General features: G+C 48.7%; 1 protein-coding gene and 1 long non-coding RNA gene across 6 annotated transcripts; one reads left to right on the top strand and one right to left on the bottom strand.

The window, feature by feature from the left end:
• The first annotated feature begins 2,674 nt into the window (after positions 1-2,674).
• LOC149915160 (uncharacterized) lies at positions 2,675-4,300 on the top strand. The gene is made up of 3 exons (XR_016459675.1): positions 2,675-3,112; positions 3,413-3,489; positions 4,116-4,300. It is a non-coding gene; the product is annotated as an uncharacterized LOC149915160 (long non-coding RNA).
• A 2,666-nt stretch (positions 4,301-6,966) lies between these two features.
• On the bottom strand, positions 6,967-14,303 carry LOC149915159 (zinc finger CCCH domain-containing protein 11A-like). 5 transcript variants are annotated; one of them, XM_090123559.1, is made up of 9 exons: positions 12,600-14,303; positions 10,362-11,133; positions 9,813-10,020; positions 9,052-9,175; positions 8,512-8,574; positions 8,174-8,260; positions 7,627-7,965; positions 7,244-7,320; positions 6,967-7,122 (listed from the first exon to the last, which is right to left on the bottom strand). In XM_090123559.1, exons 3-9 carry the CDS (start codon positions 9,864-9,866, stop codon positions 7,066-7,068), a joined length of 801 nt encoding a protein of 266 aa, XP_089979685.1. In that variant the 5' UTR covers positions 9,867-10,020; positions 10,362-11,133; positions 12,600-14,303; the 3' UTR covers positions 6,967-7,065. The 5 variants fall into 5 exon arrangements, with proteins under 5 accessions (XP_089979685.1, XP_089979687.1, XP_089979688.1 ...); XM_090123561.1 differs by having other exon boundaries at positions 12,822-14,303; XM_090123562.1 differs by lacking the exon at positions 12,600-14,303 and having other exon boundaries at positions 9,052-9,422; positions 10,362-11,620.
• Between the last annotated feature and the right edge of the window lie 12,902 nt (positions 14,304-27,205).

Raw genomic sequence — 27,205 nt, 5'->3', positions numbered from 1 at the left:
ATATTTCATCTTGCCCACCCGGAGTCTGTACTGCCTTACATCAGTAATCCGGCGCGGTTTCGGCAGGCAAATAGGCCCATGTTTCGCATGGCCTCTTAATATTGCCTGCACTGCCCGGGTACGGATACATCTCTGTCCAAGTCTGAACTCTCCCACAGTTGTCTGGAGAGCCAGACCCCATAGAATATCTATGCCCAAGATGTATTCCTGCACTGGGGCAATACACACCTTACACTCCCGGGGTGGGAGACGCCCCACCCTCAGATTCAACCATGTTTGGGTGACAGGAATAGTCTGTCCCCCAAAGCCACCAATCATCACTCTGTCTCCACCAAATTTGGTTGGATCTTCGTAGATAATTGATGTTTCTGCTCCAGTGTCCACCAATGCCATAACTCTCTGAATGTTTTTTCGGGACCAATAAATCCTTAATTCTACACAGGGCCTCTGGTCCTATCTGGAGGCCCTAGGGGGACTAACATCCCTCGTCACGCCATGAATTGAGCCATGGCCAATTCTTTTGCTTCCAGTGCCTCAGGCATTGTAGCCCGAGACACCTGAGGAGGCTTTTTTTTCTATTAGCAACAATGAAATCTTCTAAGTTCCATGTTGTTGTTGGCATTCTCTCTGTAACCCTTACCCTTGGTTTCTTAGGGTAGGTCTGAAATTTTTGGTTGTCCTTTAGCTGTCTCCAAAGCTGGAGAAGAACATGGTTGGGCTGGCGGTCAATCTTAGCAAATTGGACCCCAGCCCGAATTAAATCATTAAACGTAGTGAGCCCCATCAAGAGCCCCATCAGCGTCCTACAGCTCCTGGATGCTGTCACCCTGGCTGTCCGTGACTGTCCCAAGCTGTCCCCCCTGCCATGGTGGCACAACTGCAGCACGGTGACATCCTCATTGAAGAGGTGACGAGGAGGGGTACAGGGAGGGGGGCTGGGGACAGTCGGGGGACACGTGGGGTCTGGTGCAGGTGTGACATGGGGTCAGTGGTGTCACCATTGTTGGGTGCCACCTTCACTGGATGCCATTGGGTGTCACTGAATGTCACTGTCTTCAGGTGACGCCGTGACACAGGATGACCTCGATGTGGAACAGCCGTGACGCAGCGTCCCCATCCCTGGCTGTCACTGTTGTTACCGTCATCTGGTGTCACCATCACTTGTGTGCCACCATCTATCGGGTGACACCATTCCCTGTACTCTGACCATCACATGGGGGCAGGCACAGGCGGCACCACGTTGTCACCGTGCTGTCACTGAGCCTCTCACTGTTCTTTGTCACCCCTCCAGACCTGCCTACCGCAGGACCCGGTGACACTGGAAGCCTCTGGTGCTGTCACCATCGTCTGCCATGAGGACGGGGACATGCACGGTGGTGAACTCTGTGCCACCACCAGAGGGGACTGTGTGACACCAGCGTGGCACAGCCGTGATGCAGTGTCATCACTGTTGGGCGTCACTCCTGGCAGCTGGCGCCGGGTGTCACCGTCATGCAGAGGGCACAAAAAAAACCCTGGGGACATTGAGCTGAACCTGGGGACACCGTGACCACCTGGAGGACTTCCCGGGGAGGTGGGAACACCACATGACAATGTCACACCACCAAAATTGGGGACATCTCTGTGTCACACCCCAAAGCTTGGGACACCTTCATGGCACCCTGGTGGTGTCATATCCTAGAGTTGTGAACACCCCCCAGAGTTTGGGACAGCCCTCTGGAGACGCCATCTGTGCCCTCCCCCACAGAAAACATTGTTCCCATGGGGCGGGGTTGACACCCCTCACTTTTCTAATTAAGGTTTATTTTTGATAATGGGGGTTGGGGGATGTCCTCCCCATGAAAGTGATAAAGGGCAGAGGAGCGGCTGTGGGGCTCCATGTGTCACACTGGGGATGAACTCTGGGGACAGAGGTGACTGCAGCATCCTGGCCCCATCGCCCCTATGGCCCCATAACCACTACAGCCCCATCTCGTAGCCATCCCTCGTCCGTATCCCACAACGTTATCCCATCCCATATCCATCATATCCACCCCACAGCCATCTCAAACCCATCCCATATCCATACCCCCACATCCTATCCCCATCCCTAACCCTATATCCATAGCCATTCCGAATCCTTATCCCCACATGCATCCCATGTCCATTCCATCTACTTATCCCATGCCACTATCATCCCAATCCCATCCCGTGTCCATATTTCATCCCCAATCCATCCCACATTCTTCAGTGTTGGTCCCATGTCCATCCCAAGCCCATCCCATATATATTCCATTTTCCTATTTCCCATTCCATATCCACCCCATATCCATATCCCCACACCCCAACCCTACATTTCACATCCCAATGCACATCCAACATCCCAACCCCAGCTCCCAAGCCCAGTTCCAAACCTCATATCCCAACCCCACATCCAAGCCCCACCTCCCACCTGTCAAACCCAGTCCCATCTCGCACCCCCTATAGCAGTAGGGCGCACCCCGAGGCCCCACCCACGGCCCGCCCCCTGCCGCGCTCCTCCCACCAACAGCGCAGCGCAACGCCGCACCGCCCCCGGGCTCTCATTGGGCAGGTGCCGGACCGTCCCGCCCCCGGGCTCTCGCTGGGCACGTGCCGATCCGTTCCGCCCCCGAGCTCTCGTTGGTCAGCGGCAGCGGCGCTGGCTCCGATTGGCTGAGGCGCGGCGCGCGGGAACGGCCGTTGGCAGCCGGCTCAGAGCTCTTCTCCCCTCAGGCGGCAATGAAAAAAAATGAAAAAAAGAATAAAAAAAAGAAAAAAAGAGTGAAAATGAAAAAAGAAAACCAAGATGAAAAAGAGAAAAAATAGAAGAAAACAGAAAAAAACGAAAAGAGAAAAAAAAAAAAGAACAAGTGCAATGAAATGAAAAAAGAAACGAAAGCATAAAAAAAGAAGAAGAAAGCCCAAAAAGGTCAGAAAAAAAGAAATGAGAAAAGAAGAAAAAAGCCAAGTAAACAGTCAAGAATAACAGCTGAGAAAAGACTGGATGGCCAAAATGTAGAGAAAGCAAAGCAGAGCACAGCAAGGGAAAGCAAGGCGAGAGTAGCAGCAAAAGGCAGGAGAATGAAGAAGGAGGGAGTGAAGAGCAGGAAAGGTGAGTTTGCCATAAGGCAAGGGGGAAGGGGAGGGGAAAGGGAGAAAAGGGGGGGTACGGGAGGGGAAGGGAAGCAGGGGGGGAGAGGAGGTAGGGGAGGAAGGGAAAAATGGGAGAGAGGGGAAGGGGAGGGGAGGGGGGGGGAGGGTTGAAGGGAAAATAGAGAAAGGAGAGGCAAAGAAGAGACTCAAAAGTACAAAGCGGTGCACGTAAATGTAGACAAAGCAAGTAGGGAAGCTAAGGGTAGCAGAGCAAAGGAAAGCAAAGGAAGGCAGTGAATGAGAGAAAGCAATCTTGCAGGAATGGTGGAGTGTGGGAAGAGCTGAGCCCCGGCCTGGAAAAGAGCTGCGCGGCAGGAGAAGAAGCTGAGCCCAAAGGTAAGAGGAGCTCCTTGGGGATTTTTGTGGGCTTGAAGCAAAGCTGAGAAGCCGTGCCCGGGAGGAGGTGTGGGTAGCTCCAGGCCACCTTGCTGTCTCCCCGAGAGATGCGGGCTGTGGGCTAGGCAGTGGGCAGGAGTGCTGGCCAGAAGCAAGCATCTGTGTGGAGAAAGGCAAAGGGCGGAGGAGGTTGAAGGGGAGTTACCAGGCATGGGCTTGCTCAGCAAGGGGAGCAGAAGCCTGAAGGGCACGAGAAGGGAATAGAGAAGGGCATGCAGAAGGAGAGAAGCTGCGAGCAGAGTTGAGAGACACTTGTCAGAGCAGCAAGCAGAGCAGGCAAGTGTTGAGATTGGGAGTGAGTAGCAGGAAAAGGCAAGAGCACCAAGAAAAAGGAGGCGAGGGGCAAGCAGCTCAGGTAGGGAAAAGGAAGGGCATGCAGCTCAACTAGGGAAGGGAGGGGACAGCAGCTAAGCTGTGTGTTATGGGAAGTAATGTCAGTGATCTGAATGGCAGTAACCTGCTGTTCTGCATGGGGCTGTTGTGGAAGTTTACTGTTCAGACTTTCTTAGTGAGGTCTCCCTAGATTGTTTCTGTCCTTTTTCTACACTTGCTTTGTTTTTTTCCAGTCCTCTATAATGAACAGCCCTGTGGCAATGATGCGGAATCTGCACCTGAAGGACTGAGAGGAAGAACATCAGAAGGCAGCAGCTGCAGTGTGTGGTGTTACAGGGCAGCGCTGCGAGTGCCGCCCAACTTGGCACTCCATGTCTTATCTGGTTGTACTCAATCAATAAACGATCACAATTACGGACTCACAAAGAATGAGGCTGTCTTTTTCACCTTAGAAGAAAAAGGGGGCGATGGCAAGGAATGAGAGGCAGGTGAGGTCAGCTGTACAAAATCCCAACACAGATGGATAAGCTGCTTCATTAACAAGTCCAGCTTTTTCTGCGGCGGTGACAAGCATCTGTGCTGTTGTTTATCTGCAGTCAGGAATGTCATATCGCCTCTTTTTTCAACCCGCATTTACTCTTTCACAAAAGAGTATCAACTTTTGATACTCGTTCTGCAAACTGGGGAAGAGTAGCTTACAGAATGCCAACTGCTGCAGTGGACAGGTTGGAAGACAGCTGCTCCACCTGCCCATCTGCCACGGCAGCTCCTTGCTGGATGTGCCTGTGGGAACTGCTTAGCTCCTGCCAGCAATCCCCTCACAATGGGGAGGAGAGCAGCACTTGCACAGTTGGTTTTACGAGCACTAAACAAGCACAACTAAAACGCTCAAGGGAGACTGTCTTCAAGCACAGTCACAGAATGTCTGTTATACTGAAGACTAAAGGATATCACTTCCAATTGGCATCAGGGAGAAGACACAGAATAGCAGAATCACAGAATTGCCAGGGTTGGAAGGGACCTCAAGGATCATGAATCTCCAACCCCCGTGCTACATGCAGGGCCACCAACCTCCACATTTCACACTAGACCAGGCTGCCCAGGTTCCCATCCAATCTGGCCTTGAACACCTCCAGGGACGGGGCATCCACAACCTCTTTGGGCAGCTGTTCCAGCCTGTTCCACCACTCTCTCTGTAAAGAATTTCCCCCTGACATCCAACCTAAATCTTCCCTCCCTCAACTTCAAACCATTTCCCCTCGTCCTGCAGTTTTCTACCCTTTCCAAGAGTTGACTTCCCTCCTGCTTGTAGGCTCCCTTTAGGTGCTGAAATGCTGCAATGAGGTCACCCCGCAGCCTTCTTTTCTCCAGGCTGAACAAGCCCAGCTCCCTCAGCCTGTCCTCATAAGGGAGGTGCTCCAGTCCCCTGATCATCTTTGTGGCCCTCCTCTGGACCCTCTCCAACAGCTCCCTGTCTTTCTTGTACTGGGGGCTCCAGACGTGGTCGCAGTGCTGCAGATGGGGCCTCACAAGAGCAGTGTAGAGGGGTACAATCACCTCCCTGTCCCTGCTGGCCACCCCTCTTTTGATGGAGCCCAGGATATCATTTGCCTTCCGAGCCACAAGGGCACACTGCTGGCTCATATTAAGTTTTTCATCTATCAAGACCCCCAGGATATGGGGCTAGAGGGAGCAGTGGGAGGGCTGTGGGTGTGATATGGAGAAACAGGCGCGATAGGGGTCTGCAGAGGGGTATAGGTGGGACATATGAGGTTATAAAAGGCTGTAGGGGAGCTCTAGGGGGCTTGCGTAGACTATAGTAAAGTATAGGGGAATATGGGGCTATTGCGGGGCTATAGGGTAATGTGGGGAGAAGAGGCACTGGTAAAGGCCCATATACAGAAACGATAAGGGGGATAAAGGGGGCCAACAGATGGATATAAAGTAACATCAGGAGGCTGAAAAAAAAAAGAAAAAAAAAGTAAGAAAAGATAAAAAGATTAAAACAGAAAAACCAACCAAGAAACAAACAAGCAGGACCCGGTGACACTGGAGTCCTCTGGCACTGTCACCATCGTCTGACATGAGGATGGGGACACGCACGGTGGTGAACTCTGTGCCACCACCAGAGCGGACTGTGTGACACCAGCGTGGCACAGCCGTGACGCGGTGTCATCGTCATCAGGTGTCGCGTTCGGCAGCCAGCATCGGGTGTCACCGTCATGCAGAGGGGACAAAAGGACCCCCAGGGGATGTTGAGCCGAAGCTGGGGACACTGTAACCAGCTGGAGGACTTCCTGGAGAAGTGGGGACACAGCATCGTGCTGTCACACCACCAAAGTTGGGGACACCTTCATGGCACCCTGGTGGTGTCACGTACTGGAGATGGGGACACCCCCACAGTGTCACCCCCACAGTGTCACCCCCACGGACCACTTTGTTCCCATGGGTCAGGGGTTGACACCCCTCACTTTTGCAATTAAGGTTTATTTTTCGATAATGGGGGTTAGGGGATGTCCCCCCCCATGTCCCCATGTAAACTAAGCATGCACGCTGCAGTTTTCAGCCTAGGCTTTTAAGAGCAAAGCCAGAAAATTCCACACCACTCAGTACAAAGCTGTGCGATGATGAGAGTGACTCAAGCTCTGCCCAAAGGATGAAAAGTAGCATCAAAACGGCTGAAGAGAGGGGGGACAATGAGGCAAGGTAGCAATGCAGAGAAGTCAGGAGAACACCTCTGCCTTCTGGGATCAGCCTCTCTTCCCCCAACAGAGACGCCTGCAGGGTGAGGGGCACACGCTCACTTCTGCTCAGTGCTGCCCCGAGAAACTCAGACAGCTCGAGACAGCTGTTCTCTAACTCAGCGCGCCTGTGCTCAGGCCGTGCTACTCGCAGTTCTGTGCACGTGCTTTGCAGGCAGTGCGTTTATGGGCAGGGCCAAGGACTGGTGCATCCATTGCTTCTATAACCTGCAGCATCCCCTGATGGAGATGTGGGAGTTCTGACCCAGCGCCGCGAGTGGAATAACGAGGAGGTGGTGCAGCAGCTCACTGAGTGCCACTGGACAAATCAGGCCGTGCGCTCTTTGTGAATACAAAGCTCCAATTGTTTATTGATGGACTGCAACCAGAGTGCCAAGTTGGGCTGCTGCCACGAAGCCGCTGCCTTCTGATGCTCCTCCACTCAGTCCTTCAGCTGCAGCTTCTCCATCATCTCCCCAAGGCTGTTCATTGTGGAGGACTGGAAAGAAAGAAAGCGAGCGTCAAAGTAGGACACCGCTTCCCCCAGCATTCTACAATCCCCTTCACGTCTGACAGACAGAGAACAACAAGAGCCGTGTCTGTGCTCACTGAGGACTCACCTCTGCACGTGCAGCGGCAGCTCTCAGAGCAGCCTTCTTCATTTCTGCTCTCCTCTCTTTTTGTCGTTGTCGTCTTGCTATAGAGAAAGAGGAGAGAAATTCAGTTTGTCAACAGCAAAACCGCAGAAACATGGGTACATGAAAACAGGCTAGGAAGCCTCTCAAGGAAGGGTATTTCCAGTGGGACAAGCAGAAGGCCGTCATGGATTTCATGGGAAAAGAGAGGGTTACACTTTCTGGCACTTCCTTGCCATTGGACTCGGCAGCCTTCTACTCTTTTCCCCTCTCCGCAGAGAGAAGGAGAAGGCAAAGCAAATCCTAAGCAAACTCCATGCACCTGATAAGGGAAGCACCTCACCAGGGCAGCTGCAGCACCTTCCTACCTCTTCGCTTTGAGGTCCGGAACCGCTCAGTCGGCGCTGGGGCAGGCCCAGGGTGTGTTGCTGGAGCTGGCACACCGCCTCTGCTCTGATGTGGGCTCTGAGCCTTCTCCCCATCGCGCTCCACCTTCACTTGTTTCTTGGCAGGCCACAGCTCTGCTTTTTGCTCCTCTTCCTCCACTCCCTTGCGCTTTCTTGCAGCCATGGTCTTGGAGAGGGAGTGGTTGTCAACTGCAGGGGAAGGTCTTTCCCCTCTGCTGGGACCTGCTGTTCCAGGAAGCCCTCCTGGAGCCTGGAGAGGAGCTTTCGCATACATCTTGCCGTTTGGCTCAGCACCTCTCCCTGTTCAAATCAAGCAAGGGGAAGCAGCAAGATTAAAAGAGAGTCACACACTGCCTTCGGTCTGCAAAATGGGCCACAATGCTAGGAACTCTCGAGTGTTCACAGCAATGGACCTTGGGATCTTGGCTGAACTGTGGGCCATTTCCAATTGGGACAGGAAAGGCAACTGTAATCCCCAGGGATCCCAGATGCTGCTGTGTGTCTGTACCTTTCTTGGGGGCTGTGCCACACTCCATGCTCCTCCCCTGGCTTCCTGCAAGGCTGCGCTTCACTGCAAGCCTGCTTGCATCAGCTTCTGTCAGAAAGGAAACAAGAAAGACATGAAGAGCATCTCTTTGGAGGAGCATTTTAGCACAGCCAACCACAAACTTCTGCTCCTCAAGCGTAGTTTCTTCAATTGGCCTTTCTGCTGCTACAACGCTGTGCCATTTCTGCAGTCAGCACAGATCTGCAGTGCCCCTTCTTTTCTCCTCCATCCCACACAGCCCTTCATGCAGCCCTATTTAGAGGCAGGTACCCACACCACAGCTCACAAGAGCTTCTTACCTGGGGAGGCTTTCCGTTTCCCCCCAAGCCCAGCACCATTCCATGGACGCGCAGGCTCCGTCCCTACAACAACAGATTGTGTGTTGATTTCACAGACACCAGGAGCAGCACTGTCCTGTTAGCCCACGTCCACCACAAAAACCAAAAGACACTCTTCTACAGCCAGAACAGAAACTGATCTTTAAACTGCAGTGCGCTTGCACAAAGCACTACTGCTCTCATTCCCGCTCAGGTGGCAGCAGAGGAACCCCAGTCTGCCTGACAGCTCTGCATGCTGCAGAGCAAAGCTGCGTCAGCACACAAAACGCTATCAGCTGCAAAAGTCGAGGCACGGATTTTTTGTCCCTACAGGGAATGCACTCAGCTCTGAGCACCACCACTTACACACACACTTCTGTCTCACTGCTGCCATCTGTTGCTGTCGGCCTCTCTAATGCTTCCACCATGGTTACCGGACATCCCTGCAGTGCTGCACCGCTCAGAAGTAATACTTAAAATGCATTCTTCCATACTTCATGACAGAGGACTGCAGAGACTCACTTTTGCGTGGTGCTAAGGATGGTCCGTCCCCATCGCGTCCCTCTGTGCGCTGCAAGGCGCTGTTGGATCTCTGGCAGCCTGCTGGGTGCTGCTCCCTAGCACAGGGAACCGTGCCGCGCTGCTTCTGAGGAGAGAAATAAAGGGCCATGGAAATGGGCACCCAACGTTTGCAAAGAGATGCAGTGTTCCAGATGGTGCCAGAGATGGGTATCAGAGTGCTGAGACGTTAGTTATCACTAACGGAAACATTTGGGAGCGCATTCACAACATCTGCACGCGCTGCAATTTCTGGGCATATCCAGCTTTCTCATCGTTCAGGTGGAGAAGACGGGCGCTCTCAGACATCACTTCGGGGGGTTAAACCAACACACCTGCAAACACCAGCATTATTCCGAGGGAAACAGTGACTTCAGGTGCCACAGTTCAACCCATGCAAAATTACCGTACACAGCCTTAGCTCTTCACCACTATTTCTTCCCCACCCTTTACTACTGCAGGCAGCTAGAACAAACTTCTCAGCAGAAACCCAGGGCAGCTGGCAAACCATAACCAGGCACAGCTGGCAGGAGGGCAGTGCCCGCTCTCTGCTCCCACCCTGCCCCAGCAGGTTAAGGAGCCTGGCAATGCTGTCCTGTTGCTGCAAGTGCACAACCCAGCCGCTTACTGAGCTAACAAAGGACCAGCAGGGCTCCCCCTGCTCCACCCCTTCCCCTCCAAAACCAGAGAAAGGAGAAACCCAAGCGAAAGAAACCCAGCCATACCTTTCCACGCGCAAAGCAGCGATGGTAACTGCGTCCGTCTCCCTGCTGAGACATGCTGGGGAATGTCTCAGGGGAAGCTCAAGTTCCCGGGGTCCTCTCCACAGGGACTGCCCGCACTGTTGGAAAGAGCTGGCTTCACTCTCTCTTCAAGTGCCTCGATCCCCAAAATCTCCTTTTGGAAAGGAAAAAGGAACCCTAAGGAAAGAACCTGCAAGTGAAAAACAGTGAGGAAGAAGCATTTTCCCAGCATTCTTCTGCTGTGCAGTTTAGACTCTCGGGCAGGGCAATGTCTCGAAACCAGCTGGTTACAAGGACTGTCCCCAAAATACACCCAGCTCCTGTACAGCTGCCATGATTTCTGACAGCAAGCGTTCTCCATCTCCTCAATAGTTACGCGCCTTGAAGCACATGGCTGGTGTTGCTGTCCTGAAGAAAACTCCCTCTGTCTCACCGCCAGCCAGGACAAGGGCTGATGCAGCGTGCCCACCCCAGCCCAGCTTTCCTGCTGAGACACCTCCCGGCAACCACCCAGCACCAAACCCAGCTCACCTGCTCGGCCTGCTCAGCCTGAGCTGTGCCCAGCTCACGCACACGCCGCAGCGGTGCTTCCGACGGGCTCTCGCAGGGTGATCTCTCAAGGAAAGCTCACAGCTCAGTCTCTGCGTGCAGCACGCTCACCAGAGCACCAGCTCTGCTCACCAGCTGTGCCACAAACGCTCCCACCTCGGCGATGACTGTGACCTCAGCGAGTGCCCGCATCACTTCTGTGCTTCCATCATAAGCAAAGGGCGTGCTCACCTCCCAGATCCAAATTTTAGGAAACCAACACCACGGTCTCCCAACGGGTTTATTTAAGTAAAAGAACAGAGAAATTAAGATGACCCTCGTGCAGCCAGTTCTTGCTCAGGTGCTGCACGATCGGACCAAGGAGATGTTACCCCCAGGCTGCCTCCAGCTTGGAGGATTTGAGCTCCCAAGCAACCAGCAAGCATTTGGACGTGCCCTCCCCCTGCTTTTTACAAGGATAGACGAGTCCTTCTTGGGATGCCAGCTATTCTGCAAAGGCGGAATAGCTCTGTTCTTGGGCCGCAGCTCCATGGCCACGCGCTTCTCAAATACTGGGGCTGCATTACCTCCTGGGCATCCACACGTGCTCTGACTCTCCCGCAGGGTTTCTGGCTTCCTGCTGGGGAGCTTCTCATCTTCTGCAACATCATTCCTGCCTCCTCTGGTACCATCCTGGGAGATGCTGCGGAGCTCATGAGCCGGAACTACCTTCCTCCCATCAGCAGCTGCTCTTGCTTTAAAGAAGTGCCAGCACCTACGAATCAGCTTGGAGAAAGTAATTCTGGGGACCCAGAGACACTGCAAGTTTCAATGCAGCTCCCACAAGAACGCTGCTGTTAAATCCATAGAATCATAGAATGGATCAGGTTGGAAAAGACCTGAAAGATCATCGAGTCCAACCGCAACCTGACCATACTTCCCTAACTCTAACAACCCACCACTCAATCATGTCCCTGAGCACCACATCCAGAGCTCTTTAAACACGTTCAGGGACAGCCAGGACACATACCCAATTAGCCAGGACTGCTGAAGGATGATGGAGAGCGGCTTGGCAGCCACGTCTGCCAACCCCCTCAGCACCCCAAGGTTCAATCCATCCGGCCCCATGGCTTTCAAAGCAGGTTTTGTTTCTTTAATTATTGTCTCCCATTCTATCTTTTCTTTTAGAAAGGAATCTAAAAGATGAAAAGTAAGAAAGTACTAAACAAAATGAATCAAAAGAAATGAAAAAAGGAAAGAAAGGGGAAGAGATGAAAAGAGACGGAAAGAAAAGGGGAGAGGGAAAGAAAAGGGGAGAGGGAAAGAAAAGGGGAGAGGGAAAGAAAAGGGGAGAGGGAAAGAAAAGGGGAGAGGGAAAGAAAAGGGGAGAGGGAAAGAAAAGGGGAGAGGGAAAGAAAAGGGGAGAGGGAAAGAAAAGGGGAGAGGGAAAGAAAAGGGGAGAGGGAAAGAAAAGGGGAGAGGGAAAGAAAAGGGGAGAGGGAAAGAAAAGGGGAGAGGGAAAGAAAAGGGGAGAGGGAAAGAAAAGGGGAGAGGGAAAGAAAAGGGGAGAGGGAAAGAAAAGGGGAGAGGGAAAGAAAAGGGGAGAGGGAAAGAAAAGGGGAGAGGGAAAGAAAAGGGGAGAGGGAAAGAAAAGGGGAGAGGGAAAGAAAAGGGGAGAGGGAAAGAAAAGATGGAAAACAGAAAACAAAATGAAAAAAGGAAAAAAAGGAAAGGAAGGGAGGAAAAGAAGAAAAAGGAAAGGAGAAAAAACCATCCTTCCATCACCATTGCTACCACAAGCACTAAACCATATCCTGTAACTCCTAATCCAGATGCCTCTTGAACACTGCCAGGGACGGCGACTCCACCACCTCCCTGGGCAGCCATTCCAGTGCCTGGCTGCTCTCTGAGAGAACAAGTTCTTCCTTATGTCTAACCTAAACCTCCTCTGGTACAACTTATGGCCATTTGCTCGGGTCCTGTTTGTTGCCTCTGAGAAGAAGCCAAACCCCTCTTCATCACAGCCTCCATTCAGGAAGTTGTAGATTGCAATGAGGTCTCCTCTGAGCCTCCTCTTTTCCAGACTAAACAACCCCAACTCCTTCAGCCGCTCCTCGTAAGGCCTGTGCTCCGGACCCCACACCAGCTTTGTTGCCCTTCTCTGGACATGTTCCAGGGCCTCAATGTCTTTTTGTAGTGAGCGGCCCAAAACTGAACACAGTGCTCAATGCGTGGCCTCACCAGGGCTGAGTACAGGGGGATGATTCCCTCCCTGCTCCTGCTGGCCACGCTATTTCTAATGCAAGATGCTGTTGGCCCTCTTGGCCACCTGGGCACACCTCTGTCCCTGGAAAGGTGATGGAACAGCTTGTGCTGGATGCCATCTCCAGACAACTGGAAGAAAAGGAGGTTATCAGGAGTAATCAGCAAGGGTTCACCAGGGGGAGGGCATGCTTGACCAACCTGGTAGCCTTCTATGATGTTGTCACTGGCTGGGTGGATGTAGTGCATGTAGCCTTTCAGCAAGGCATTTGATACCGTCTCCCACAACATCCTTATGACAAAGCTGAGGAAGTGTGGACAGATGAGTGGACAGTGAGGTGGGTTGAGAACTGGCTGACTGGCAGAGTGCAGAGGGTCGTCGTTGGCGGTGCAGAGTCCGGTTGGAGACCTGTAACCAGCGGTGTTCCTCAGGGGTTGGTGCTGGGTCCGGTCTTGTTCAACATCTTCATCAATATCCTCGATGAGGGAATAGTGCTCACCCTCAGCAAGGGTGATCTGTGAGGCCCCGTGTACTGAAAGGCAGCCACACGGTCTCCCATGAGCCTTCTGTTCTCCGGGCTCAACAAGCCCAAACCTCTCAGTCTCTCTCCAAAGGAGACATTCCCGATGCTTTGAAGCCTTTGAAGTCACGTTCCTGATGTCCAAGTTACGTGCCCATCATGTGTTAATGCTGTTGTGCCAATCGGTGGGCTCAACAGCTGCAACAAAGACACCAACGTCTTTGGGATAGGCTTATTTTACTGCCTATGACAAAATAAAACCAACAGTAATATTGGCAGTGTCTATAGCCAAAAGAGAAGCTTAGCAGTAAAGGGAATAAGCAAGGCAGTGGGCCTACTCATTGCCACGTGAACACAGTGGTGAAGAAAGATCCACGACCAATAGCCCCAGCACTTTACCATCAGCCAGATCCGCAGTCACTGGGGAGCCCCGTTTGCAGGGAGGATCTGAAGAACCCCTCCCAGCCATGGGGAAGTTGCACAGCAATGCATCCATCCCACGAGTGAGGCATCCAGAGCCGCTGCAAGCAGCTCCAGCCTTTCTAGCACAGAGTAAACCAATGTACGGAGCAGTCCGGGGGAACAGCCGCTGCCCTCTTTCTCCTCTTGGTTTTCGCCCCGAAGCCTGGCCAGGGCTCAAGGGGAACAAAAGGCGTCGTGCTGTCAATCTTGCTGTAGCACGGGCCTCTTTGGCAAGACTGTCTGCCCAGCCCCCCCGCGTCGGGCTTCGTCGGGTAACGAACTCAGCAGCAAAGCTGCCCTCGGCTCCTCGGGGAGAGCCCGCCGTCGTCACGGAAACGCAGCGTGACAGCACCGCAGGTCCCAGCAGCCCGGCTGATGTCACCGGCGCCGTGACTTCCTCTGCCTGCCCTGGAGCCGCAGCCCGAGAGCTTTCCGGCCCCCGGCCTCCCTCTCCCTGGTCAGCGCCAGCACCGCCAGCTTTCTTCTCGGACAGACGTGAATACAGAAAACGGCAGTCGAGTCCTCCGCCCGCGGGGCAGCGGCTCAGCACGGCGCTGCTGACCGTTCGAGCCGAGCCGAGCCGAGCCGGAACCGAAGGCGGCCGCCCGACTCTGCCGGGCTCGAACGCGTCTCGATCGGCGGGGTCGGTCCCTCTCTTTCGGGGCTGCCCGGCTCGGCCAGGAGCCGCTCCCGGACACCGGGCGTCCCGCCGCTCGCAGTCAGCCGCCGGTTCTCAGCCGGCGGCGCCCCGCCGCGACGCCGACTCCGGAGGACGGCTCCGTTCTGACGCGGGACGGACGGGGCCCCGAGGCGCGGGGCGGGCGGCGGCGGGGACGCGGGGCGGCGGAGCGCCGCTTTCCCGGCACGGAATCCCGCGGCCGCCATTGGCGGAGAGCCCGCGCTCGGCCCCGCCTCTCCCGCTCTCCTATTGGTCGGCCCGCGGAACGGGGCGGGCGCTCTCGGCGGGGTCGTTTGCGCCCGCGGTCGCGCCGTCATTGCGTCATCACCGCGCGCGTCCCGCGTGGCCCAGGCCCGGCTGCCCGCGGCGCTGCCCCGCGCCGCGCGCCCGCTCCGCTTCCGGGGCCCCGGGGCCCGCGCCCCCGGATCCTTTTCCTCCGCGCGGCCTTCCAGCCGCTCTGCCCCCGGCCTGCAGAGATGCCTCGGGTCGTCGTGACCGAAGTGCGGGACCGGCGCGTGGCGGTGTTGAACGTCGTTCCGTTGGCATCAGCCGTCGGTCAGCCCGTCCAGAGCCCTGTGCGGGGCCTTCGTTTCCTCAGGCGGATAACGGGAGGATGCCGGAGCCGAGGGGCGGTGGGAGGGAGGCGGGGACGGGAGCATCCTGCCGTGCCGCCAGCAGCCCGGGGGCCGCGTGCTGTGGGTGCCGGCACGAAGCTCCGCCGTCCGTCAGCACGGGAGCTTCGGTTCTGGTGCAGCAGCAGGAGCTCAGCGCAGCCCTGCAGAGAGCGGTCCGGCAGCACGGGAAGAAGATGACGGCCTGGAGCGCGAGTGCCTCAGCAGTGTCTGCAGCCTGCGAGGAGCCGAGCCGGGCTGGGGAGAGGAAGGTGTGGGAGTCCCGGGGAGGGACGCGCGATGGCAGCGTTATTGGAAGGATCAGCTGCTTCCTCCACCGCTCCCGACGCCGAGCACTGGTTTCCTTTGAGAAGCAGCCCACTGTCACATCTGTGGGGTTCCGCAGGACACACAGGCATGGGGTAAGTTTAGGTTGGATATCAGGACAAACTTCTATGCAGAACTTCTACAGCCGTGGGTGGGATCCCCCTGAGCTCCCCTTCTCCAGGCTGAGCAGCCCCCTCTCTCTCAGCCTCTTGTCATGGCAGAGGTGTTCCAGTCCCTTCACCATCTTGGTAGCCCTGCGTTGGACTCTTTCCAGCATGTCCAGCTGTCTCCTGTACTGGGAGCCCAGAGCTGGACACTGTTCTCCAGCTGCAGCCTCCCCAGTGCCGAGCAGAGCAAAAGGAATGGTGCAGAATACTGGTCCTTACCTGCTACAAGAGAAGTCAGGACTAGGGCTATGATGGGAGCACATTGCTTTATGATTGACGTGGAGAACTGCTAGGAAGAAGGCCTGGTGGGCCTGAACACAGATGCTGGGTGGTCCAGCTTTTGTTTCACTGGAAACCAGGTACTCCGTGGGCAGCAATATGGAGATATGTTCTCCATGCAGTTGTGCCCCCGTGGCTTCTTTCTGATATGCTTGGGAAGTCCCACTAGAACAGGCTGCCGTGTGAGACAGAAGTGAGAGAGAAGCATCAGTTGTGTGGGTGGAGTTTTACTATCTCTGTGTTCACATCTTTTATGTTTGTCTTCTTTTTTTTTTCCAGTTCAACTCTGCGTGCGTCGGTCTGCCTTTGCTAAATCCTTTTCTTGTGGCCTTAGGCAACAATCGAGGGGGTCTCAAGTTTCAGTGCTGAGCAAGAAGCGCAGGCACTCAGGAAGGCCATGAAGGGCTTTGCTAAGTTGATCTCCCTCCATGGTCAACTTTTATTTTTTCCCCTGCACTGCGAATGGCTGCTCTGGTGGTTTGATAGAGGGAAGCATAGCTGCTTGCACTGCTCTGCTGCACAACTGCCCTAAAAATTGTTGGAAAGTGGAAACAGAACTGCCCTTCGTGTCCCGAAATGCAGCTGCTCTGGTGGCGTGGGTCCTGGCAGCTTTGTGTGCATCGATGTAGTCCTGGAGCTGTTGAGAGCTGGCTGTGTGAGGGACTGGAGGTGGCACAAGACCAGAGGGCACTTCTGATCCTTGTGCAAGCATCCTGACTAGCTTCCATTTGTTTCTTGCAGGCACGGATGAAGATGCCATCACTGACGTCTTGACCAAACTAAATGTTTCCCAGCGTCAGCAAGTTCTGATCACCTCTAAGAGCACTACTGGCAGGGTGGGTGGTCTGCAGAGATGCATGAACGTGGTTGTGTCACTTGGGCGCAAAGTGAAAAACGACCCAATCTCTACAAGAGAAAGGTCGGCAGAGACTTCACCTGAGCAAGGTTTTTTTGTTCATGTTCAGTTCAGAGCAGTTGTTGATGCAAGGAGGGTTGGAGCCTGAAGAGGAGTGCTGAACAGCTCAGTTCCTCTGTCCTCAAAGGCCGTCCCTTCTGCCAACTCCTTTCTCCTCTTTGCCTTCTAGGATTTGATTGATGACGTGAAGTCGGAGCTGAGTGGGAATTTTGAGAGGGTGATCATTGGGGTGATGACTCCCACCACCATGTATGACGTGCACGAACTTAGGAGGGCTGTGAAGGTTTGGAAATCTTCCTTTTGTATTGCTTAAGTTCTGGCCAAGGACTTACTGCTTTGTTATGCATGTCTTCTCTCTCTTAAAGAAACCTGGTTGCACGTCACAAGCAGGTGCTGGTATCTTAAGTCTTGCCTTGGTGATTCCCTAGGGAGCAGGAGCAGATGAAGGTTGCCCAATGGAAATTCTGGCTTCTCGCACCAATGGAGAGATTTGTTGCATTAATGAGAACTACAAGCTTCGTAAGGAGTGCAAAAGGCTCTCTTGTCAGTTTCTTCCTGTCTGCGCTTCTTAATTGGAGGCTGTAGCACTAATGATGATGGCTGGAGTGCTGCAGTGCTGCTGGGAGCCCTGGGCACAGTTCTATACTTAGCTAGGTTACAGCTGGCAAATGTTGTGGGCAGCACCCAGGTGGTGGCCCTGCTCCTAACGGGTGCTGTGTGTGTGTTCTTGCTGGAATATGGCTGCTCCCTTGAGGATGGCATCGTATCTGACACATCTCCCATGTTTCAAAGGGTCCTCGTGTCCCTCGCAATGGTGAGCCAAGCTGAGGGGAGAAGGGGGTGAATGTTCAGAGCTGTGGGCACAGCTCTGCACTCAGTGGTGAGGAGCTCCAGGCTGGCTTTTTCTCACCCTGTGTGTCCCATGACCTGCTCCTCAAACCCAGCCTCTCCGGGGAGGGAACTCTGACTCTGGGTGTGCATGAGTGCTGTGGGCTCTTCTTTAAATGTCCCAGTAAAGTGGGTTGCTGCTTGTTTCAGAAGGAAGCCCAAAGTACATCTGAGCTGCATTTCATTTGTAAGCTAGTGTTCCCTTTGAAGGACTCCATTATCCATCCCCAGCAGCTTTTCATGAGTGGGGAATTCTCAGGAGTTGCTTCCAGTAGATGCTCTGGTGAACTGAGTCTTCTATCCTTGTGTCTTTGCAGGGAAACAGAGATGAAGGAATGTATGTGGATGATGCCCATGCTCAGCAAGATGCTCAGGTGCGTAGTAATGTGCTTCCCAATCTATTCTTGTGCAGGTGATGCGTGGTGAAGAGAAGCCAGCCTGTGAAATGGAAATAATGCTTTTAGCCTTGTTTCCAAATCTCTAATGAGAGGTCTCTCGACAGGCTGGCTACTTGGCAGGGGCAATGAGATTTTGGCTGTGGGTTGCCGTGCCTGGTAGGTGCTTGTTGGAAAATATCCGTGATCTAGACAAGTACGCGCCAGCAGTGCTCTAGCTGCAAGGGATTTAAGATCTCCTGTACGCCCAGTCTTCTCCATGAGCCTTACTTTGTCACCCCTAATGTCTTGAAGTGCCTGTACGAAGCGGGGGAGAAGAAGTGGGGAACAGATGAGGTGCAGTTTATGTCCATCCTCTGTACACGGAACAGGTATCACCTAGTGAGAGGTAGGACCCCTGCACAGTGTCCTGGGTTTTTCTTTCCTTCCTTGTTTGTGTGTGATGCTTTTGTAGGAGCTCTGTAGCTGTCCAGTAGATGTGAACTCTTCTGAGGCAGCAGGTGTCCTAGAGAGAGCCCCATTGCATCCATTCCATTCAGGCTGTTTTATTCCCTCCTGAGACTGAAAGGGACTTGAGAAACCTAAGTCCAACTGGCTGCAGCTCCAGCATGGAAAGCAGAGATCATGAAGTGTGACTGCCATTGGGGCAGGGGGGAGAGGAGCTAAGAAACTTGATTGGCAGCACAAAGCAGCAGGTCTTGAAAATGGTACTAGCTGTGGTAGGCCAATTTGCAAGACTGTTAGCAGTGAAAATGAATTATTTCTGTGGGGCGATCCTGATTTAGCTGAGAGTGCTGCAGGGATGAAAGAATGTTCATGCAGTATACGAGGAGCTTGTTGCAAAGCGGTCCTTTGAATCTCTGTGACTTTCTGCCATAGTTTTTGATGGTACAGAGGCATTGCTAACAAGGACATAACAGCATTAAATCTGAGATGGTAGGCAGTTATTCAATAGATTGTTTAGTTCTTGTTCAGCCTGTGCTTTTTGTTGTTGTCTGTCTGCTATTCAGCTCAGAATACAGAACTATTGTATTTCTCATAAATGCTTAGCACTCAAATATGGAAGTGCTTCACAGGCATTAATTTTTGTACCTAACAAGTTTTACTATGAAGCCACGAGTGTCTTCATCATTATTTAGCACAATAATTGCAGCAGTACAAACAACCAACCTTATAAAAAATATTACATGCATTATTTTTTTTTAGCTCATCAAGGAAAGGGTTCTGTGAATCTTTACCTACACCTAGATCTACTGTGCAGTATACAAGATGGATACTCATCTGAAATATCTAGTGCTGTATCTATATGCAAAGTGTCAACCTAAATTTTTGGCTTTACAAAATTTTGATGACTATATTTTGCAGTAGATATATTTACAGCCTAGTTGTTTCTTCATTTCTTTTTATTTCCAGTACTTGAATGTATTATAGGATTCTATATGGGTTTATTTGTGTGGCAAAGATCACCTTTCTTTGTTTACTGCTCCAAGATACTCGTTTTATTGAAAATTACTCATGAAGACTTACGATGTTTCTCTGAAAATGCTGAAAATAACTAAATGGCAATCTTTAACATTTACCATTAGAAAACAAATGGTTTGTGCATGAGATGAAAAGACAATAAAATCTGTTATGTTAACAGATAGATATCATTTACTTTTAAGCAGAGTACTATGAAATCTTTTACCAAGAGGTACAAAATTACAAAAGAAGCACTGAATTTACTTCAGTCATTTTTAAATTTTACTTGAGAGTCTGTCACGGAGTTATCTAGATCAACGTGTGCCCTCGACAGGGGGCAGCAAGCCCATAGGCCCCCTGGCCCAAAAAAAGGACGGAAAAGGGGGAAGGGAAGGGAGATGGGAGCTGGGCCCAGAAACCAGAACAGCAGCAACAATCTAAGGAGGAAAACTTAATTTTACTAAACATGATATCGGAATGCAAGATAACACAATATAATATAATATAATTGAAATTGAGGCTAATAAATCAAATAAGAGAGAGAGAGTGTCCGAAACTAAAAGGCCTACTTTGAACTGAAGGCACACGGTTGGGGAGCAGACCCACACACTGCTAGGCAGTGAGCAAGAGAGCCAGAGAGCAAGATCCCATGACTCCCTCCCATGGCTTATCTTCCTCTCTGAACATGAAGTCCCCTGGGATGTGTAGTTCTTCCTTTCTTCTGAGAACCAGCATCCAGAAAGTTGTCAGTCCATGGAACTGGAGTATTAACTCTTTAATTACCCGTGCTTTACATGATGTTTGGTGTGGAATACCGATAACAAAATTATAAAACCATGACAGAGTACTGTGTTTTGTACTTTTTTGACTTCCAAAGTCAAAAAAGAGCTGATTTTGCTGTGGGAGGTAACTATGGTTAGGAGAGAAACTGTGTGCTCATTTTCCAGAAGGTAGTACATAAAAAATAAAGAAAGATCTTGGTATTCCTGGAAATTTGAGAAATTGGAGGGTCTGCTGTAGGAAATAGTGTTTCTGTTTACAAGACAGTGACTGCTGTTTGTAATCTGTTAGAGGATGGGTATCTTGTCACAGAACAACCCTTTTGGACATCTTTATATATCTTTATCATATCTATATATATCTAAAGATATATATATCTTTATAGTTTTAGTAACTGAGCAATGGATCAGTGATGCAAAATACTTTCTTATCTAGCAGCAGCTCTTATCTGAATTTACTGTATCTATTGTGGAGAAAGCACGAGGTTCCAGTGTTTGTGTTGTGAGCACTACAAAACTTTTTAAAACCACTGTTCATTTGCTCAGTATCAAAGAAAACATTTTAACCAAACTTAAGTGCTAACTAGTCACTCGGAGGTCTTCACTACCTAAAATTTTCCTTCATAACAGAATCTTTACAGTGTATGAGATAGAAATAATAAAATAATTTTCTTATTCTTTCCCTTAGGCATTTCCTGGAAACACAAACTCTGATAGTGTGGTCCGACATGATTTGCAACACCCAGTCATTGCTTGCTATGTACGTATAGTTCCTTTAGATTGGAATGGAGAAGGCCAAATTGGGTTAAGAATTGAGGTCTACGGCTGCTCCTACTGTAAGTTTTTCCATTATATTCCTTTAAAAAAAAAAAAAAAATCTAAATAGAAACTGTCTTTGAATTTCAGATTAAATCTGAATCTCAAGTGCTTTTTGCTAAAATGCATGAAGATATTCCAGGATTACTAATTGTAATAACTGGAGCTTAATTTAATATTTACTGTATCCTTTATTCTGAGTTTCTAGTTAGCTCTTCTATAGGAAATACAGCATTAGAATTAGTAAGAGTGCTTTGAAATCACTACTTTTGATCTTCAAAATTGTTTTTGCAGAAGACTTGAATAGACCAGTTGAGGAAAAGATAGCATTCAGATACATTTCATGCTGGGTCTTGAGAGGGAAACAAGACATAATTCATTGCCTGATGACAAAGATAAAAATAAAACAAGTAAAAATTCAATTGAAGAAGCTCATCTTGTCTAAATATGACATGTTTTTCAGAGATTTTTCCTTTAATATTTGAGTATAACTTTAGAATCTCTTCTAAAAAAAAAACGAGATGAGCAATGGTGCAAGTGGTTAAGAGCACAACAGATCAAGTTTTAAGAAAAGCAAGTGTAGTTTCTAAATACCATTCCTTGAATTTGATCCTGTGGGTGCTTACGTGAAGTCCACATGCCTGCAAACTGTAAATGTCTGATGTCCTATTTCTATGCAAATTTATTCTTGTAGGTGTTTTAGGGGAAATAAATACTTGAGATTTATCTTAAAAAAAAAAAAAAAAAAAAAAAAGTTAGAACAAGTTAAGAAGCACCTATCTTGAAGACTCTTCCATTGACATCAAGTGATTTAAGGCCTATTGAAACACTTTGTCATGGTAACTAGCAATTATGTTAATTAACTAGCAAAAATATCTTGTGATTTCTGTTGCTTTGACTTGGCTATGTGCTTTCATTAAACACTATTGAGAATCACATTCTGGTATTATTTTTCCTATTTCCATGCAAAGAATTAAAGCCTCATTTTAAAATTTAGATTAAACTTAGATAATTTTTTAACAGCTGAAATAACTTAGCTGAAAAATCAAATCAAACTTGCTGCGGTGTTGGTAGGGCTGTGCTGGGGGAATTCATGGGTGTTGGATACGTTTGTAAGAAAACACATTGTATTTGTTATCTGAGGAACTGTAGGTTATCCTGCAACAAGTTGGTTCTTGTTCAAAAAGGTAGCGATCATCTGAAGTATTAGGTAGCACTGTGTACAAGGCTCTTAATGAACCAAATTTGCCATCACTCTACTAAAATATTTTATATGCTGTTTTAAGTGTAGCCAACACTATAACATGGTTGATTTCACACCATGATTACATTTTTTTACATTTAAGTATATCTACTTTGAATACAAATACAAGTATATGGAGACAGAAACCAACTTTTTTTTTTTTTTTTTTAATCCAACACTTTTTTAAACAACAACAAAAAAAAGAAAATATTTTTAAGTTGTAGGTTTTTTTTTTTTGTTTAATTAAATTGATATCTAATGCACTGTAAGCACGTTACAAGATGAATTTGGAGTCTGAAACTAAATGTGAGGAAAAGCACAGTTGGCTAACAAAATTATTTCTGTCACTGGATGAAAAGTTGTCTGCTTGAAAGACTGCATATTTCTGGAGAAAAATAAAACACATCTATCAAGGAAATAATGAATCAACTAAAAAAATACTGATAAAATTTGTCTTCACAGACAACTGAAGTAAGAAACCTAACCTTTTGTTTTCCTCGAAGAGAAGCATTGAACTGCTAGTATTATAAGTTATTTCAGTATTGTGTTAATGACATTAATAATAATGTTTTACATTTATATGTCTATAGGAACTTTTTTTTTCTTTCTCCTCCCAAACAAACAAAACAAACAAAACAAACAAAACAAAGAAACAAAAAACCCCTCTCCTAAAATACTGTGTAGATTTTAGAAGCAGGAATCAGGCTGTCCTTGAGTCAGTATGCTGAAACCAGTAGACAGCAGCAGCGCAGTTGAGAAGAAAAGTTCACTGTCTTATGACTTCTTGGAAAAACAGAATAATGTTTGAGAGTTCCAAACTTGTTTTCAAATGCATTATTTGGAGCAACTTATGTAAAGTTACATTGTTCCATAGATATGGAATTCAGCAGGAGCAAAGATTTTAGCCCTATAATTAGTATTGTATATTGAAGCATTGTCATTAACCAGTGAGATTTGCAGATTAATCCTGCTGTCAGTGAAGAAACTGACTGTATAGATAAGTAGCAATTTTTTAAGCCTGATTAAAACATGGGCATCTAATCCAATTTGTGAAAATTTTTGAAACATTACCTAAAGCAAAAGGTTGCTTAATACCTTACAATCATATATTTTTCTTCAAGTTTGTAGGTTTATATTGAATGCAGTCTTTTATTTAGAGAATATTTGAGAACATATTTCAGATGTAGAACTTGCACATTTTCTCATAGTAAAGGTTTAATTGGAAAGTCATAAACTTAGTGCTTAAGAAAAATATTTCATTGCACAATACAGCAATCTGGTTATTAGTCTCAGAGTATTAAGAACTCTCATTAAACCACATATTGAAATACGTGGTCATTAATTGCCATATTGATTTGTTCTTATTTTTCTTGAGTATGCTGATAAAATACACATTATTTTTTGTGTGTCAGAAATGGAAACCACATTCTTCCTTACACAGCAATGTGAATTAAAAAAAAGGTTCAACTTTAAAAGAGAATTAGAGATGACATCTATTCCCTAGAGAAGTTTGTAAAATTACAAAATATTTCCTTTCAAGGTGCTCTTATTCATTTAATTATTTGCTTGCCTTCTTGCTTTGAGATTTTTCCATGTTTGAAACTGCAGATGAGATCTGCGACGTTACTTTCTAATAGATCTCTTGGAAGTCACAAAAATAAATAAATAAATAAATAAATAAATTAAAGGCTCCCTCTACAGTAAGATTGAAAATGTTCTTTACATTTCTCTCTGTGAATAAGTGCTGATGTCAAATTTAGAAAAGATTTTAACTGTGTGGGAAGAGAAGCAAACAAAATATTTAACATTAAAAAAAAATATACTGTAGTCAACGGGAGTTGTAGCTTTCATTTTAAAATCATAGAATGACTTATGTTGGAAGGGATTTTAAATATCATGTAGTTCCAATGCCCTCACATGAACATAGTTATCAACCACTAGATCAGGTTGCCCAGGGCCTGATCCAGACTGGCACTGAATGCCTCTAGGGAAAAAGCATCTGCATCTTCTCTGGGCAACCTTTTCCAGTCCTTTACCACAGTGAATAAAAAATTTCCTCCTATCATCTAACCTAAATCTCCTTTCTTTTAATTTAAAACCATTCTTGCCCATTCTCACTAATAGACCATGAAAAAAGTTGGTTTTCTGCCAGTTCATAAACTCCTCTGAAGTATTGGAAGGTCACAATGAGGTCTCCCCAGAAAAACAATCCTCCTCTCCAGTATAAACAAGCCCAACTTCCTGAACCTCACGGGAGAGGTGCTCCAGCCCTCTGATCATCTTTGTGGCTGCCCTCTGGACTGATTCCAACAGCTCCACATCTTTATTGTCTTCAGGGCCTAAGACCTGGGCACAGTATTTCAGGTGTGACTTCACAAAAACAGAACTGAGGGGGACAACTTCTTCCTGTTACCCAGTTGGCTGCCCTTCTTTTGAGGCAGTCCAGTATACTGTTGGCCTTCCAAATTGCAAGTGCACAATGCTGGCTCACATCCAGCTCTTTATCCACTAGGACCCCCAAGTTCTACTTGACAGAGCTGCTCTCATTGAATACTTCTCCCAGTCTGTTCACATATCTGAGATTGCTCCAACCCAAGTGGCAACACCTTACATTTTGGTTTGATGAATCTCATTTGATTTTACATGAGCCCGCTTTTCAAGCTGTTCCAGGCGATTACAGATATGTAGAGAAGCTGTGCAGAGAGAAAATTAGAAAAACCAAAGCCCAGTTAGAACTGAGCTTGGTCATTAAGATAAAAGACAACAATAAATATTTCTATAAATATATCAACAGCAAGAGGAGGGCTAGAGAGAACCTCCATGACTTGTTGGACACCGAGGGCAGCATGGTGACCAAGGATCAGGATAAAGCTGAGGTATTAAGTGCTTTCTTTGCCTCAGTCTTTAATAGTAAGACTTGTTACTCCCTGGGAACACAGCCTCCTGCACTGGTAGATAGGGATGGGGAACAGAATAGGCCCTGCATAATCCACGATGAGATGGTTTTGGACTTGCTCCAGAAGCTGAATGCTCAAAAGTCCATGGAGTCAGATGGATTGCATCTAGAGTGCTGAAGGAGTTAGTGGATGTGGTTTCCAAGCCACTCTTCATCATCCTTCAGCAGTCCTGGCTAACCGGGGATGTCACAGTGGACTGGAGACTGGCAAATGTGACACCCATCTTCAAAAAGGACGGAAAGATGATCCTGGTAGCTCCAGGTCTATCAGTCTCGCCTCAGTACCAGGGAAGATTATGGAACAGATAATCTCAGGAGACATAATGGACCAATTAAAAGTCAACCAAGGGATCAGGCCTAGTAAGTATGGGTTTACAAATGGTAGATCATGTTTGGCAAACCTGATTTCATTCTATGACAAGGTGAGCCATTTAGTGGATGAAGGTAAGGCTGTCGATGTGATCTACCCGGACTTCAGTAAAGACTTTGACACTGTCCCTCACAACATTCTCATGGAGAAGGTGGCTGCCCATAGCTTGAATGGATGTATGCTCTGCTGGGTGAAACACTGGCTGGATGGCCAAGCCCAAAGAATTGTGATCAATGGAGTTGAATGTAGTTGGCGGCTGGTCATGAGCAGTGTCCCCCAGGGTTCAGTACAGGGGCCGCTTCTATTTAACATCTTTATTAACAATCTTGATGAGGGGATTGAGGCTTGGGAAGGAGTGGCTGAAAAGTTACCTGTCAGAAAGGGACCCTGGTATATTGATGGACAGTCAGCTGAATACGAGCCAGCAGTGTGCCCAGGTGGCCAAGAAGGCCAGTGGCATCCTGGCTTGGATCAGGAATGGTGTGGTGAGCAGGACTAGGGAAGTAATTTGGCCCCTGTACTCAGCACTGGTGAGGCCTCACCTCGAGTACTGTGTTCAGTTTTGGGCACCTCAATACAGAAAGGACATGGGGTGCGAGCAGGTCCAAAGAAGGGCTGCAAGGCTTGTGAAGGGCTTGGAAAATGTGCCGTATGAGGAGCGACTGAAGGAATTGGGCTGTTTAGTCTGGGGAAAAGGAGTCTGAAGAGAGACCTTATTACTCTCTTCCAGTACCTGACAGGTGCTTACAGCAAGTGCAGGGTTGGTTTCTTCTCACTGGTGACAGGATGACGGAAAATGGTCTCAAGTTGTGCCAGAGTAAGTTTAAGCTGGATATCAGGAAAAGCTTCTTTACAGAAAGGGTTGTTAAGCACTGGAATAGGCTCCCCAGAGGCAGGGTTGAGTCACCTTTCCTGAATGTGTTTAAAAACCATTTGTTTACTGTGCTCAGAGACATTATTTAGCAGAGGGTTGTTAGAATTAGGGTAAGTTTGGTTAGGTTGTGGTTGGACTTGATGGTCTCTGAGGTCTTTTCCAACCTGAGCACTTCTATGGTCAGGCATAGTCTATCCTTGATGAAGTTGTGTTGGCATTCTTGAATCACCCCCCTCCCCTTTCTTGCACATGCCTTAGAGTAGATTCATGGAGGTTCTGCTCTGTGATCTTCCCTGGCACAGGTAAGGCTCACTGGTCGATAGTCTCGCAGATTTTCCTTTCTCCCTTTATTAAAAATGGGAGTGATGATTCCTTTTTCCACTTGCCAGGACCTTCACCTGACAGCCATGAATATTCAGAAATGATTTAGAGTAGCTTGGCAACCACATCAGTCAGTTAGTTCAGGACTCTGAGATACATGTTGTCCAGCTCCAGAGACTTGTCCATATTTAGTGTCATAAGGCAGTGTCAGACTTGCTCTTTTCTGACAGTATAGGAGGCATTTTGCCCCCCATCCCCTTTGTAGAGTTTCAGGTACATATAATATATTTAATACACTCAAAAGAGGAGAAAGGATCTTTACATTTGCAGTGACATAATTTAGCAGAAAGCAAGCCATAGGAAAAATTTATCAAAAAGCAAGTCATAGGAAAGTTTTGATAAAACACAGTCAGGATATGTTTTGAGCTTTTAAGAGGGAAAGTAAATTTACAAGTAAAAAATTAAAAACTGTATAATGTAAAAGCTAAAAGCAAGTTTAATAATTATCGACTTATATAGA

The sequence above is a fragment of the Phasianus colchicus genome, chromosome 23 (assembly GCF_987193195.1).
Source record: "Phasianus colchicus chromosome 23, bPhaCol1.hap1.1, whole genome shotgun sequence".
NCBI classification, from domain to species: Eukaryota; Metazoa; Chordata; class Aves; order Galliformes; family Phasianidae; genus Phasianus; species Phasianus colchicus.
The sequence above is the reverse complement of the archived record's forward strand: the minus strand, read 5'-3'. Positions and strand labels throughout refer to the sequence as shown.